This window comes from Grampus griseus, assembly GCF_964374135.1.
Source record: "Grampus griseus genome assembly, chromosome: 8".
NCBI classification, from domain to species: Eukaryota; Metazoa; Chordata; class Mammalia; order Artiodactyla; family Delphinidae; genus Grampus; species Grampus griseus.
In genome coordinates this window covers 55,010,855-55,024,516 of record NC_139002.1, presented here as the reverse complement: position 1 = coordinate 55,024,516, position 13,662 = coordinate 55,010,855, and the positions used below count along the sequence as shown (strand labels likewise).

The following is a 13,662-nucleotide window of genomic DNA, read 5'->3' as shown; positions in this document are numbered from 1 at the left end:
AACTCCATCATCAAAAACAAACCCATGGAACCCTCTTGCACTGTTGGTGGGAATGTAAATTGATACAGCCACTGTGGAGAACAGTATGGAGGTTCCTTAAAAAACTAAAAATAGAACTACCATATGACCCAGCAATTCCACTACTGGGCATATACCCAGAGAAAACCATAATTCAAAAAGACACATGCACCTCAATGTTCATTGCAGCACTATTTACAATAGCCAGGTCATGGAAGCAACCTAAGTGCCCATCGACAGACGAATGGATAAAGAAGGTGTGGTACATATATACAATGGAATATTACTAAGCCATAAAAAGGAACGAAATTGGGTCATTTGTAGAGACGTGGATGGATCTAGAGACTGTCATACAGAGTGAAGTAAGTCAGAAAGAGAAAAATAAATATCGTATATTAATGCATATATGTGGAACCTAGAGAAATGGTACAGATGAACTGGTTTTCAGGGCAGAAGTTGAGACACAGATGTAGAGAACAAACATATGGACACCAAGGGGAGAAAGTGCCGGGGGCTGGGGTGGTGGTGGGATGAATTGGGAGATTGGGATTGACATGTATACACTAATATGTATAAAATAGATAACTAATAAGAACCTGCTATATAAAAAAATAAAATAAAATTGAAAAACAAACCCATGAAAACATGTCGGAAGATTCCATTTTTAGTCCTAAGAAAGCGAAACCTGCCCCCTGGTGGTCAGTTGGTCACCATGGTCTTTGGTGCAGGCTCCTCTCCTCCCGCTCTGGGAGACCCACTCAGTGACTCAGCGGGCTAGCTCTTTTTTTTTTTTTTTTCTTTTAAGTAAAATTTTTATTATTTTAAAAAATTGTCCAAAATATAATATTTATCATTTTGACCATGTGTAAGTGTACGATTCAGTAGCATCAATTACATTCACAATGCTTTGTACCCATCAACACTGTCTATATCCAGTATAGATGATGATACTTTTCATCATCCCCAACATAAATTCTGTTACCCACGAAACAATAACTCCCTCTTTCTCCCTTCTCCCAACCCTGGGAACTTCCATTCTGCTTTTTGTCTCTATGAATTTTCCCATTCCAGGTAACTCATGTAAGTGGACTATTTGTCCTTCTGTGTCTGCCTTATTTCAATTAGCGTAGTGTTTTCAAGGTCCTTCCATGTTGTAGCATGTATCAAAATTCCGTTCCTGTTTATGGCTGAATGGTATTCCATTGTATGTGTGTGCCACATTTTGTTTATCCATTCATCTGTTGATGGACACTCGGGTAAACTGTTTCCACCTGCTTGCTATTATGAATAATGTGGCTATGAACATTGATGTGCAGGTATCTGTTTGAATGTCTCCTTTTAGTTCTTTGGAATATATACCTAGGAGTGAATTGGTGGGTCGTATGGTAGTTCTGTGTGTACATTTTTGAGAAACTACCAAACTGTTTTGACACAGGGGCTGCACCAGTTATGCTTGTTGTTGTTGTTGTTTTTAATTATTTGCTTTTAAAATTATAAAAAGAATGCATGTCTGTTATAGGAAATCCAGAAAATATAGGAACCCATGCAGAGGATAATAAACCTCTCCTATTCTCCTGCATATTCTCCCAGGTTGCTGTTCGCCCCTTCCCTGTTTTGGGCCATCTGGGTTAATGGGGCAGCTCCTCTGTTCCGGACAGCAGGACATTGTCCCCTCAAGGCCCCACCCCCTCTCCATGTCTTCCATTTCTTCCCTTTGCTCTCCCTGCACCCTCCCACACCACTGGCAGCTCTTTTAACATCTTTGATGGCTCTTTCGTTTGTAGGTTACCTTGCAAAACCTGTGCTGGTGTTTTGTGGGCTCATATTTTCAATTTATGGAAATGGTATTTTGTCATATATCCCATTCTGCTTCTCATGTTCGCATTTGGCACTCTGCCTTTAAGACCCCAACCTTTTTCCTAACATTTAAATAAGGAGCCACAGCTGTGTCCTAGCACCTGCTCTATTGCACATAGTAGATGCTTAATCTTTTTGAAATGAATTATTGCATACATTTTAGACACAATTGGAGTCCGGCTGTATTGCCTTTTCAAATGTAACAAGCAGGCACTAGCATTTTCCCTGCAGTAGGAATTCCTTTACAGTGTTTTCTTCAATGGCTGCTTGAGATGCAACATTAGCTTTTAAAACCAGTTCTCTGTTGTTAGACGGTTAGGTGATTGCTAGTTTTACATTGTTATAAATAATGTTACTCGTCCAGAATTATGTCAAAAGACATATGAACTTTTAACACTTCTGAAAAGAATTGCTGGATTTCTGGACAGCTAATTTTTGAAGATGGGGCTATGAAGGCCAAGGGGAATTTGAGTGACAAAATGCTGTGGTTCAGTGGGACAGACGTTGGCCTGGGAGCCAGAGACCTGGGTTGGCTCGGTTGTGTGGCCTGCTGTGTGACCTTAGCAGTTCTCTTGACCTCTCTGAATTTCAGAAATCTCCCCTATCAGGTGAAGGATTTAGACTGGCTGGGGAACGTGAACTGGGAGTTCTTTCCACATTGCTTCCAGGCTGGCAGGCTGTTACCAGGCCCTGGATGGAGGCAACACAGCGGATGCGCTGGTGGACTTCACAGGTGGGGTTTCCGAGCCCATCGACTTGACCGAGGGTGACTTTGCCAGTGATGAGGCCAAGAGGAACCAGCTCTTTGAGCGCGTGTTGAAAGTGCACAGCCGGGGAGGCCTCATCAGTGCTTCCATCAAGGTGAGAACACAGAACCGAGCCCCAGAGGCGGCCCGTCCCCTTCACTGACCCTGATTGGGGTGGGAGGTGACTGGCTTTTCAGGGAGAGCCCCTGCCCAGGTTGGATCACAAATCCAGACCCTCAGCCTCATGGAGGGGAGCAGTTAGAGGCTGCAGCCCCTCCCCAGTGCTGGACAGCACAAGCCTCGGGCCCCCTGCCCTAACCTTACACTACGAAAGGCCTTGCCCACACTGTTCAACTAGCGTCCCCCTTTTCCAGCCCTTTCATAACGGAGTGATAGGTCCTTTGGCCAAGGTTTAAGGCATCACAGTTGCGAGGCGATGGGAAGGGCGAGGGAGCCCCTACTGCCTGCTGGCACAGGCCTGGCCTCTTCAAGACGATCGTCTCATTTCATTGACTGCTCAGGTTTTGGGTGGGAAAGTTGGGACTCAGTGAAGGCAGAATTTGAACCCAGGTTTGGCTGACCCAGTGGTATGTTGATAAAAGACTGGAAAATTTTAAAGCCCTGGTTTGCTGACTTCTGTGGTGTAAATACTCCCACCGTGGTTGATTTCAGGCTAACGTTTTAACAACCAGATTGCAAAACTGAGCCAGTGCTAGTCGACTCCAACACAGCCCTGGGCCGATCCCACTGCAGGTCCCTTCCTTTATCCCCCACTGCTGTTCCCCGGCTTTGTAAGGGGCTGTGAATGTGGAGGTCAGTCCCTAACCTCAGAGGAATGATGTCTCCCCTTTGTGCGGGGCTGCCATACCCTCCCCGTCCTGTAGGGGGTGGTGTGGCCTCTGGCTCCAGGTGGAGCCTGCCCTGCCCTGCCCTGCCTCTGAGCAACTGTGTCCCACAGGCAGTGACAGCGGCAGACATGGAGGCCCGGCTGGCGTGTGGCCTCGTGAAGGGCCATGCGTATGCCATCACTGATGTGCGCAAGGTGCGCCTGGGCCGTGGCCTGCTGGCCTTCTTCAAGTCAGAGAAGCTGGACATGATCCGCCTGCGCAACCCCTGGGGCGAGCGGGAGTGGAACGGGCCCTGGAGTGACACGTGAGGCCCGGGGCTTGGGCAAGGACAGGGTGGACTTCCTGGAGGAGGTGGCACCAGGGCTGGGCCTTAAAGGATTTGGGGGGAGGATGACATTAGGAGAAGACTTACTTTGGAGCAGGCATGTGTGTGGGGGGATAGATTCAGCATGGGCAGAGGTCTGGAGGTGGGGATGAGCTGATTCCTGTAGGGGATGTAGAGACCAGTCTTGGCGCTTGAGTGGGGAGGAGAGCAGGGAGGGAGGCCACCAAGGGTGGGAATGGGGGTGACTGCCCTGTGCTTGGTTAATGGCCCTGGTGAGGCCAGGAGAGGAGCAGAGCCTAGGCCCCCAGTGAAGGAGCTCCCTTCACTGAGGGTCAGTCCCCCCACTTGCCCCAAGCCTGCAGCTTTGCTCCCAGACCTCCGGATCCCCGGCATGGTGGCAGCCCACGGTTGCCTGAGAGAGTGGGCAGACAGCACTTCCTGGAGAGGGGTCTGGGCATGGCCCTGGGTGCCCCCAACTACACCCACACTGATGGAGGCCTAGAGCTGAGCTGTCCCTCATGCCTCCTGACCCTTGCCAGAGTGGCCCTGAGGGCGTCCCTCTGATACTCCTCTCTCTTCCCTCCCCTGTGCTCACATCCCAGCTCAGAGGAGTGGCAGAAAGTAAGCAAGAGTGAGCGGGAGAAGTTGGGTGTGACTGTGCAGGATGACGGCGAGTTCTGGTGAGTGTGCTCTTGCCCTGGGCGGATGTCCAGGGCTGAGAGGGGAGCCTCCTGTGTGCCGGGCAGGAGGCGCTGGACAGGGAGGCGGGAGCCAGGGCTCTAAAAATGCCCCACCATCAACTTGCCGTGTGGCCTCGGATAAGCCACTGCATCTTTTTGGGCCTGTTTCCTCCTCTGTAAAGTGAATTGGGCAGAATGGACCCTTTCGTCCCCATAGCCTCCACTGCCCATGTCAGGGGACCCTGGGCTGCTCTGGTACCCGGGCTGAGCCCTCGGCAAGTAGGCCAGGGTACCAGCAGGTGGGGAATTGACCAGAGGGCAGAGGGCATGCTGGCAGCCTGATGCCGAGAGCAGGTAGGAAGAGGAGAGGCCCTTTGGAGGAGCTAAGACTCAGGGTGCAGAGGAGCCCTTGGGCAAGGACAGAGACCCAGCCCAGAGGCAAGAGAGCACACTTGGGTTTGGGATGGGAAGAGTGAGTTCAGGGAGGTGAGGAGGTGAGCTTGGAGGATGGCAACAGCCTTGCTTAAAGAGCATGATAGTGACTCCTGCATTCATTCACTCCTGCATTCATTCATTCGGCATTCATTCATTCTGCATTTAGCCCTGCTTGCCAGGCTCAGTGTCTTTCTTCAGCAGGACACTTGATTTGGAGACTGAACCACTTCCTGGAGGGATACAGGGTACCCTGTGTGTGGGAGATGTTGTGAGGGCCCCAGGCAGATCCAGAGGCAGATGGCAGTGATCCTGGAGGTCCCCTCCTGCAGGTGTCAGGGGACCCGCTGCAGGAAGCCCCCCAGGCCTTTTGGTGTGGGCTTCTGTGGATGAGATCCACTTTGCCCAGTCTGGCTCAGGGGCCAGTCGAATTAAAACATAGCGGTAGAAAACCCTCATCAGGAAAGGGCTTCCTCCTAAGGCCTTTCTCAGATATGTTCACCCTTGATGCATATATGTGCATATTCTCATATATGTGCACACTTGAAGGTGGGTGGGCACTTCCCTTCCCCCCGCCCAGGCTCCTGCAGGTGTGGCAGTATCCTGGCCACTGCAGCTCGCCTACCAAGGGGTTTCCACCACTAGCTGTGGATGACAATGGATGGAAACTGTAGAGGGCTGTACACATTAGTTATTCATACTATTAATAATTGTAACGGCCAGCCTTTGGCAACTCCTGTCTGCTGGAAGTTGTATTACATGCTTTTATTGTTATTGCATTGCTCAATTCCTGCACTAACTCTGAGGTAGGCAGCTGTCATTAGATTTATTCCCGTTTTACAAAGCAGGAGACTGAGGCCAAAAGAGATGTGAAGGGTCCGTGTGATGCCATGTCCACACTTGCTGTGTAGGCCGTGGTGCAGAGCATGTGGGGCGAGTGGGCAGGCTGGTGGGCGGGGTGGGGTGGGGAGACCAGCGGCTCAGCCCCTTGCCACGCCCAGGATGACCTTTGAGGACGTGTGCCGATACTTCACGGACATCATCAAGTGCCGTCTGATCAACACGTCTTACCTGAGCATCCACAAGACGTGGGAGGAGGCCCGGCTGTGCGGCGCCTGGACGCGGCACGAGGACCCGCTGCACAACCGCAGCGGGGGCTGCATCAACCACAAGGACACCTTCTTCCAGAACCCGCAGGTGGGCCTCCTTGGGGATCCCCCCCGCCCCCACCCCTTGAGCAACTGTGGGGCCCTCGGCGCCGTCCTGCCACGGACTCCGGCACGACCTCGGGTACATCCCTGTACCTCCGTGGGGTTCGGTGCACCGTTTGTACAGCGGGGTTGGATGGGCGTGTCTGGGAGGTCCTGTCACCCGCAACCTCACAATGTGACCTGCAGGCTCTGAGGACTAATGAGTGCCCTGATAAGAGTTACGGGGACATTGTATTTAGAGGCTGAGCTAGGGCCTCAAACCCCTTGTTTTCACACATGGTGCTGCTCCTTCTGGGGAGACTTGGCCAGGCTGGCTCCCCACGGGACTCCTCCCCTGCGGCCTCCTCGGTCATGACCCTGGCACCCGCCTGGTCCTCACGCCCGGTGTGCCCTCATTGAGCACCAGCTGCATGCAGGCTCGGAGCTGAGCATCCATCGTTTCCCCGAGTCCTCCCACCCCACGTGCGGGGTGGACACTGCCAGCCCATCTCACAGATGAGGGACTGAGGCTCGGAGAGGTGACGTGATTTGCCCAAGTTCACACAGCTGAGCTCTGGGCCGAGCTTCGGGAGCCGTTTTCGGTGTGGTCTCACCGTGCGCCCCTCTTCCTCTGCTGCACCCGCAGTACATCTTTGATGTCAAAAAGCCAGAAGATGAAGTGCTGATCTGCATCCAGCAACGGCCCAAACAGTCCACCCGCCGGGATGGCAAGGGTGAAAATCTGGCCATTGGCTTTGACATCTACAAGGTGAGGCCAGCTGGGACCCCTGCTCTGGGTAAGGAGAGTTTGGGCTGCCTGGGCCTGGGGGAGAACACTCTAGAACACTTTGGTCTCCGACATCACCCCTGTCCCCCTGGCCACATTGGCTGATGCCATGGTTGTGCTGTGACACAGGTCCTGTTTCGATCCCCACAGAGGCCCAGCCTGCCTCGGATTGGTCCCACTGGAGCTCTCAGCCTGATTTCTTCTTGCCCAGACCCACAGGCTGTTTGGACGGGGGAAGGGGACGATTGCTGGTGGTCGGGCCTAGGCTCTGGGGGGCCCCCCACGGCTTCCTCCCTCAGGGCTCTGGCTCCCCTGAGTTGGAAGCCTTGCTGGGCACTGGGAAGAAGCATCCTGGGCAGAGCCAGGAGGGCTTCCCCCGGCCACTCCCCTGGCCTGGGCCCCGAGGCCTTCCACACGTTGTGACGCCCCGTGTGTGACGACACGCAGCGTAGCGGGGCGCCGTGGGCCTGCCAGACACCAAGAACCTAATGAAACCAAGTGCATGTGCTGGGCCCACGGCTTGAGTCGAGGCCCTGGCATTTGATGTGCTGGGTCGTATCATAACCGTTTGTCCACGTCAGCATGTTGGAACATTCACTGCGTGCTGACGTTGTGACTTTGACGTGACATGACCTTCGCTGATGTGACTATAGCTTATCATGGCACTTATTCCAGGAATTGTCCAGCATGTCCCGGCAGCTGGTGATGTCATTTCATGGACACATGCTGTGTCCTGCGCAAATAGTGATACTTGATTCTGTTGTGATGTCAGAAACCCCGCAGACATTGTCACCAGGGGGATTCCCATTGCCACCCCTCTCAGTAGCTTTATGAGATATAATTCACATACCATATGACTCGCTCACTTAAAGTGTATTTGTAGAGTTGTGCGGCCATCACCACAGTCAATTTGAGGCCACTTCCATCACCCCAAAAAGAAACCCCGCACCCTTTAGCCGCCACCACCCAGTTGCATCCACCTCCCTCCCCGCCAGCCCTAGGCAGACAGATTCTCATGTACTTCTGACTCTGTAGATACGCCTCTTCCGGCAACGAGGGGGAGATGTGGGGTGCGGGGTGGGGTGAGGGGCTCTGTGTGACCCGATGTCTCCACCCCCGTCAGGTGGAGGAGAACCGCCAGTACCGTATGCACAGCCTGCAGCACAGGACCGCCAGCTCCATCTACATCAACTCCCGCAGTGTCTTCCTGCGCACGGAGCAGCCCGAGGGCCGCTACGTCATCATCCCCACCACCTTCGAGCCAGGACACACTGGCGAGTTCCTGCTCCGAGTCTTCACTGATGTGCCCTCCAACTGCCGGTGCGTGGGGACTGGCTGGGGGCCTGGGTTGGCAGGGCCTAGGTCCACACCAGGCTGGCCCGCAATCTTCAGCCCAGAGATCTTCAGTGTCGTCCTAAGCCGTGGAGCCTGGGCCTCCAGCCTCCCTGGCCTGACATTAGCATCCATCCCCTTTCTTCCCCTTCCTCTCCTCCCCTGTCCCAGCCTCTCTTGGCCACACGAAGGAGCAGCTGCTCACGTGTGCAGAGCGCTTCACAGTTTACAAACAAGCTTTCACTCAGCTCATTTGCTCTTCCTGAACCCTCGGGTGGGAGGCCTGACCCCTTCATTTTATAGATCAGAACTGGGGATCGACGTTGGCTGGGGGTGGTTTCTGAGTCCGTGCCACCAGTGGCAGAGTCCGGCTAGGTGGACCCTGAAACCACCCCCATCCCTGCTGCAGTGCAGACCTGTGCGTCCCACACTGCCCTCCCACCTTGCTAGGCGGCCCAGAGTCGGTGCTCCCTGCCCACGTCCCAGACTGGGGGGGCAGCTTGTGGAATTAGCGGACCTCGGTCCCGCCAGTCTGTGCTGTGTTGGGCAAGCCCCTTCCCCCCAGCGATCCTGATGCTTCCTAATCCGTAAAATGGGCAGAGTGGCAGTCACTTATCTCCCAGGGCTGTGTGAGGATTAGAGACAATACCTGTAACATCCCAGCAGAGTGCTTGGCACACAGTAACGCTCGGTACATTGCTTTTCCCTTGGGAGAGGAGGGGGCACCCTTGGGTAGGGATGGGGCAGCGGGAAGCTTATGGGGCTTTGTTTGCCCGAGACAAGCATTGTCTGGACTAAACGCTGCTCTTGACCCCCGCCCCACTCTTCTCGAATCCCCTGACCTTCCGTCTTCCCGGACCCTCTCCATCACCTCCCGCCCCTTCTCCTCTGCCCTGCATCAGGGAGCTACGCCTGGATGAACCTCCCCACTCCTGCTGGAGCTCCCTGTGCGGCTACCCCCAGCAGGTGACCCAGGTGCATGTCCTGGGGGCCGCCGGTCTCAAGGACTCCCCAACAGGTGAGCTTGCCTGGAGAAAACCCCCAGCCCTCCTCCCCTCCCAAGCCACAGACACAGCCTCCAGAGCTCTCCTGCTCTCACTCATTGAATGAGCAAACCCATCCTGACATCCACTTTGGGCCCAGCCCTGGGATGAAGCTGGGCGTATAGAGAAGAACACGCTCTGCCTCCTGCCCTTGGGCGGCTTCCAGTGTGCCAGGGCAGTCAGCCGCAGGGACAGGCAGCCAGGAGGGAGGGCTCAGGGAAGGCTTTTTGGAGGGGGGGCCTTTCTCCAGGCTAAGGAGGTATTAAGGCGTGAAGCCTGGTGAAGGAAGGTAGGGGAGAAAGGTGCTCCGGGCAGGGGGACAGCTTGGTTAAAGGTCTGGAGACCAGAGATTACCAGTGTGTCCCCTCCTGTCTCTGGAAGTTAGGGAGCTGGCCAGGCTCTGGTCTCCCTTCTCCTGAATACACGAGCCCAGGCTTCTGTCTCATCCGGGGCCTGTCCCAGCCCCACCCTCACCCCGTTGCCCACTCCCTCTTTCTAGGGGCTAACTCGTACGTGATCATCGAGAGTGAGGGGGACAAAGTCCGCTCGGCCGTGCAGAAAGGCACCTCGACGCCTGAGTATGATGTGAAAGGCATCTTCTACCGCAAGAAGCCGAGCCAGCCCATCACTGTGCAGGTGACCCACCTGTCTGGGGTCCCTCCTGGGCCCCCCGCCTCATGCTTCCGCACTCAGAGTGGCTGGGCCCAGCGTGGCAGGGCCTTTGACAGGGACCCAGGAACACTGGGTTCTGGTTCCCACTCTGTCCCTGGCATGGTGTGGCCTAGGGAATTCTCTTGCCTGCCCCTCCCGGTGCCCCAGAGTCCCCTCTGTGGGGTGGGATGAGTTGGGTTAGCTGTAGGGATTGTGGGACACAGCAGGGTCAGACTCCTGGCCAGGGACAGTGGGCATCTCTGCCACTCTTGCCCCAAAGCCTTGGGAGTTGTTCCTTAAATTCCCCTGGTGGCAGATGGTGGGAGTGACTATTGCCTGAGAGCAGGGGATCAGAAAGCCAGGGTCCTGGGCACGGGCTTCCTTCCCCTCTCAGGCCAAGGGGGCCACAGTTCTGAGCTCATTGGCAGGAAGCCCTCTGTCCCTGGGGTCCAGGCCAGCATCTCTCCCGGTGAGAAACCATCTGTAAATAAACGCTCGGGTATCCTGGGGGAGCTACTATAGGGTTTCCAAGTTTTTTAACACTGAGTCCTTCCGGATCAAATCACAGACCCATAGATGTTTGGGCTGGAAGGACCCTTAGGAGCCGTTGATCCAAACCTCATGTTGAAGATGGGGAAACCAGAGCAGGGGGTGTATCACTTGTCCAAGGTCACCCAAGGTCAACAGCAGAGCTAATAATGACAGATTTAACTGTATACATGGAGGGGAGCTTTGACATATGGGAGGAAGCCTGAGGCTCTGGCAGGGGCATGGCCTTGCCCAAGGTCCATGGTGAGGCAGACGCAGGGCTCCTTTTCCTCAGCCCAGCTTGCATCACAGGAAGGGGAGTCAAGGCTCTGCCGCCGCTGTCAGCAGCCCTCAGACCCATAGTCCTTGTCTTGGAGATGGCCCCCAACCATCCTCTGTCTCCCTCCAGATCTGGAACTACCGAGTCCTGAAGGATGAGTTTCTGGGCCAGGTGCACCTGAAGGCCAGCTCAGACGACCTCCAGGCCCTGCACACCCTCCACCTCCGAGACCGCAACAGCCAGCAGCCCAGCGACCTGCCGGGCACCGTTGCTGTGCGCATCCTCAGCAGTGCCTCCCTCACGGCCATCTGACGCCTGCCCATCTACCTGCACCCACAGTTCTCACCACCATCTGCATGTCCCCAGCCAGGCCAGGGACTAACCTGGGAGCCGGGACACTGGCGTCCTTTTCCCAGCTTTTCCACTGACTTGCTGTGTAACCTTGGGAGGTCTCTGTCCCTCTCAAGGACACTTGCCTCAGCGTCCCGAGGACCCCAAAGCATTCCCTTCTCATAGAGGAGTCGTCTTGCCTGAGATTTAAAATAGCCCTCCCTACCCCAACTGCCACCATGGCTAAGGGCCTCTATCCGTTGAAAACCTTGTCCCAAGGCCCTGCTGTCTGCCAGCAGAGTGCCAAAGATGTCACTTGTTTACACACAAACTACCACATCCCCAAGGCCCACTCCTGCCCCTTGTGTCCCAGACCTGCCCCAGTGTCCAAGACTTGCTTTCTTTGTCACCTACATCTGGTTTTCTAGCCACCTTGAAAGGACTCTGGGCTCTTGGGTTCCTGCCCAGGCTAGAATTTGGGAAATGTCCAGGTGACATCTGTCCATTCTCGAATCCCATCCACTCACCCGCCCATCAGGTATTAATTCAAAGGAGATTCGCCAAATGAATAAACGATGCCCATGAGACCCCATGTGGAGCCGGGCCTCTCCTCGCAGCTCTGGGAGACCCGGCGTCCGTCCTGGGCCTCGCCTCTGCTCTCAGGTCCTCTCAGATACAGACGCCCAGAGGAGCTGCAGCCACCTTCTCCTTCTAGGTTCTGATTGCATTCCCAGCCTCTGGTTTAGGGTCCCTGGAGAGGGGGTGGAGAGGAAGGGCGTCCTGCCTCCACTGCCCTGACGCGGGAAGGAGTGTGTCTGATGTAGTGGGCCAGGCGGGGAGAGACCTGAGAGGAGGCACCCCCCTCTGCTGCAAGACCTGGGCTTTTCCCGGGAGCAGGGACTCTGGAGTGGTGGTCTCAGGCCCGCTGACATCAGTTTGCACGTTGGGCTTGACAGGAGATGGTAAATCCATTGTCTGACCAGAGGCCCTTCCACCAACATTCCCCTCAAAGCGTAGCCGAGGAGACATCACCCTCTTGCTGCCTGGACCAAAACTCTCCTTTTAGTCCTCAACGTTTTATATTCTTTCCATTTTAACTCTCAATTTTAACCAGGGGTTTTTAAAGGAAAACTGAAAGCCAGAACCCTTTTTTCTTCTTAAGCTCCAGTTCCTGTGATCCTCTGATTTTATTTTGATCTGCTTGGGGAGGGACGTGGCGAGGTCATACCTTCTCAGAGGAGGTCTGGAGGTGGATGAAGAAGATGGGGGTTTGTACTCGGATGTTTTACAAGCCAGCACCTACTGCGTTCTTGGAGAGTGTTGGCGCTGTGACCATCTTTGGATCTCCCTGTGCCCTTCTCAGGCTCCAGACCAGGTGATGTCAGTGAAAAAGTCCAGTTGGTTCAAGATCAGGAATTCCTGTGGCCTTGCTGGGAGTTCCTTTGGGGAAGCTGACTTTTCAGCTCCAGATCTGGCTCTTGGGTGCAGTGACCTGGCTGGATATGCTGGATTCTTGACCCCTCGCTCTGGCTGGCTCTGCTCCTCTGTCCTGGCCCTGGGTCATGGGAGGGGCCAGGAACTGAATGACAAGGAGGACAAAAGGATTCCTTCTCGAAAAGCTGGGACTTCTCCTCAAGAACCCGAACCTAGGGTGAGGACTTTGCGTGTGACCAGGAGCAAGTTGCTTAAACCTCCTGTGCCTCGATTTCCCCCTCTGCAAAGTGGGGCCAGTGATTATCGTTTGTCAGCACTCTTCCTAGCAAGTGCTGTATAAGAGCAAAACAATACCCTTTCTCTATGTATCTTTGTATCCGTACACACTAGACACAGTCATGTAATCACCACTTCTCAGTGTCTGTTTGAAAGGAAGACTCCTGAGTTGGGTGGAGTGTCGAGGGCCAGATAAGCCAGCTTGGGGCCTCTGGGGCCAACACACGGGTCTTTGCTCAGCCATGTCCACCTGGGCTACGGGGGCAAACCAGGACCAGCTGGAGACCTGTGTGGGCTTTAGCCTGGGGGCTGGGCATTTTGTCAGAACTGGTTCAGACAGCCCTGCCCTTGCTCCCTGCCCCTCTTGGTTGGCTCCTGGCTGTGTGGGGATCCTGGTCCCCCGGAGGCCCTGGGGACTGGGCAGGTGAGGATGGAGCTCTTTCAGGCTGGGACTGGAGGGTGAGTGGGGAGAGCAGCCGCTCTGTTTGCCTGGTGCACCTGGCAGCCCACAGGGGCCTCAAGTCCCCATTTGCAGATGGGTGGGGCCCCTGCTGCACAGCACCCCGAGCTGGGCTGCGTTCTCCTCAGGGCTGAGCGCAGGGTCAGGGGAGTGGAGACCTGTTCCGTTCTCAGAATAAATGTTACCACAATTCCAGAAAGGCCTTCCTGTGTCTGTCTGTCCCTCTGGGGATATGGGACAATGAAGGGAATGTTTCCCAGGCCTGGGTGACTGTCTGTTTAGAGAGTGAAGGAGTTACAGCTGAAGCTGGACCCCGATGCCTGCCTGGTGGGACCGTGCTGGCATTCGGCTGTCCCTTCACCTGGCCTTTTCCCAAGTCCCGGCCCAGGCACGGGGGCGGGGGGAGCAGCCACAGTGCCTGCTCCGGGGCAGCGTACAGACTGGT

General features: G+C 55.0%; 1 protein-coding gene across 2 annotated transcripts in view; it reads left to right on the top strand.

Annotated features, from left to right (window-relative positions):
- The window catches only part of CAPN5 (calpain 5), a 57,173-nt gene extending 43,767 nt beyond the window's left edge, over positions 1-13,406 (top strand). For both annotated transcript variants that reach the window (XM_082660222.1, XM_082660223.1), the window contains exons 5-13: positions 2,544-2,736; positions 3,580-3,773; positions 4,397-4,474; positions 5,908-6,103; positions 6,743-6,865; positions 8,007-8,203; positions 9,118-9,233; positions 9,758-9,894; positions 10,847-13,406. In XM_082660222.1, the coding sequence (XP_082516348.1) occupies positions 2,544-2,736; positions 3,580-3,773; positions 4,397-4,474; positions 5,908-6,103; positions 6,743-6,865; positions 8,007-8,203; positions 9,118-9,233; positions 9,758-9,894; positions 10,847-11,029 (1,417 nt within the window). In that variant the 3' untranslated portion in view covers positions 11,030-13,406. The remainder of the gene's footprint in view (positions 1-2,543; positions 2,737-3,579; positions 3,774-4,396; positions 4,475-5,907; positions 6,104-6,742; positions 6,866-8,006; positions 8,204-9,117; positions 9,234-9,757; positions 9,895-10,846) is intronic.
- Positions 13,407-13,662: the final 256 nt, after the last annotated feature.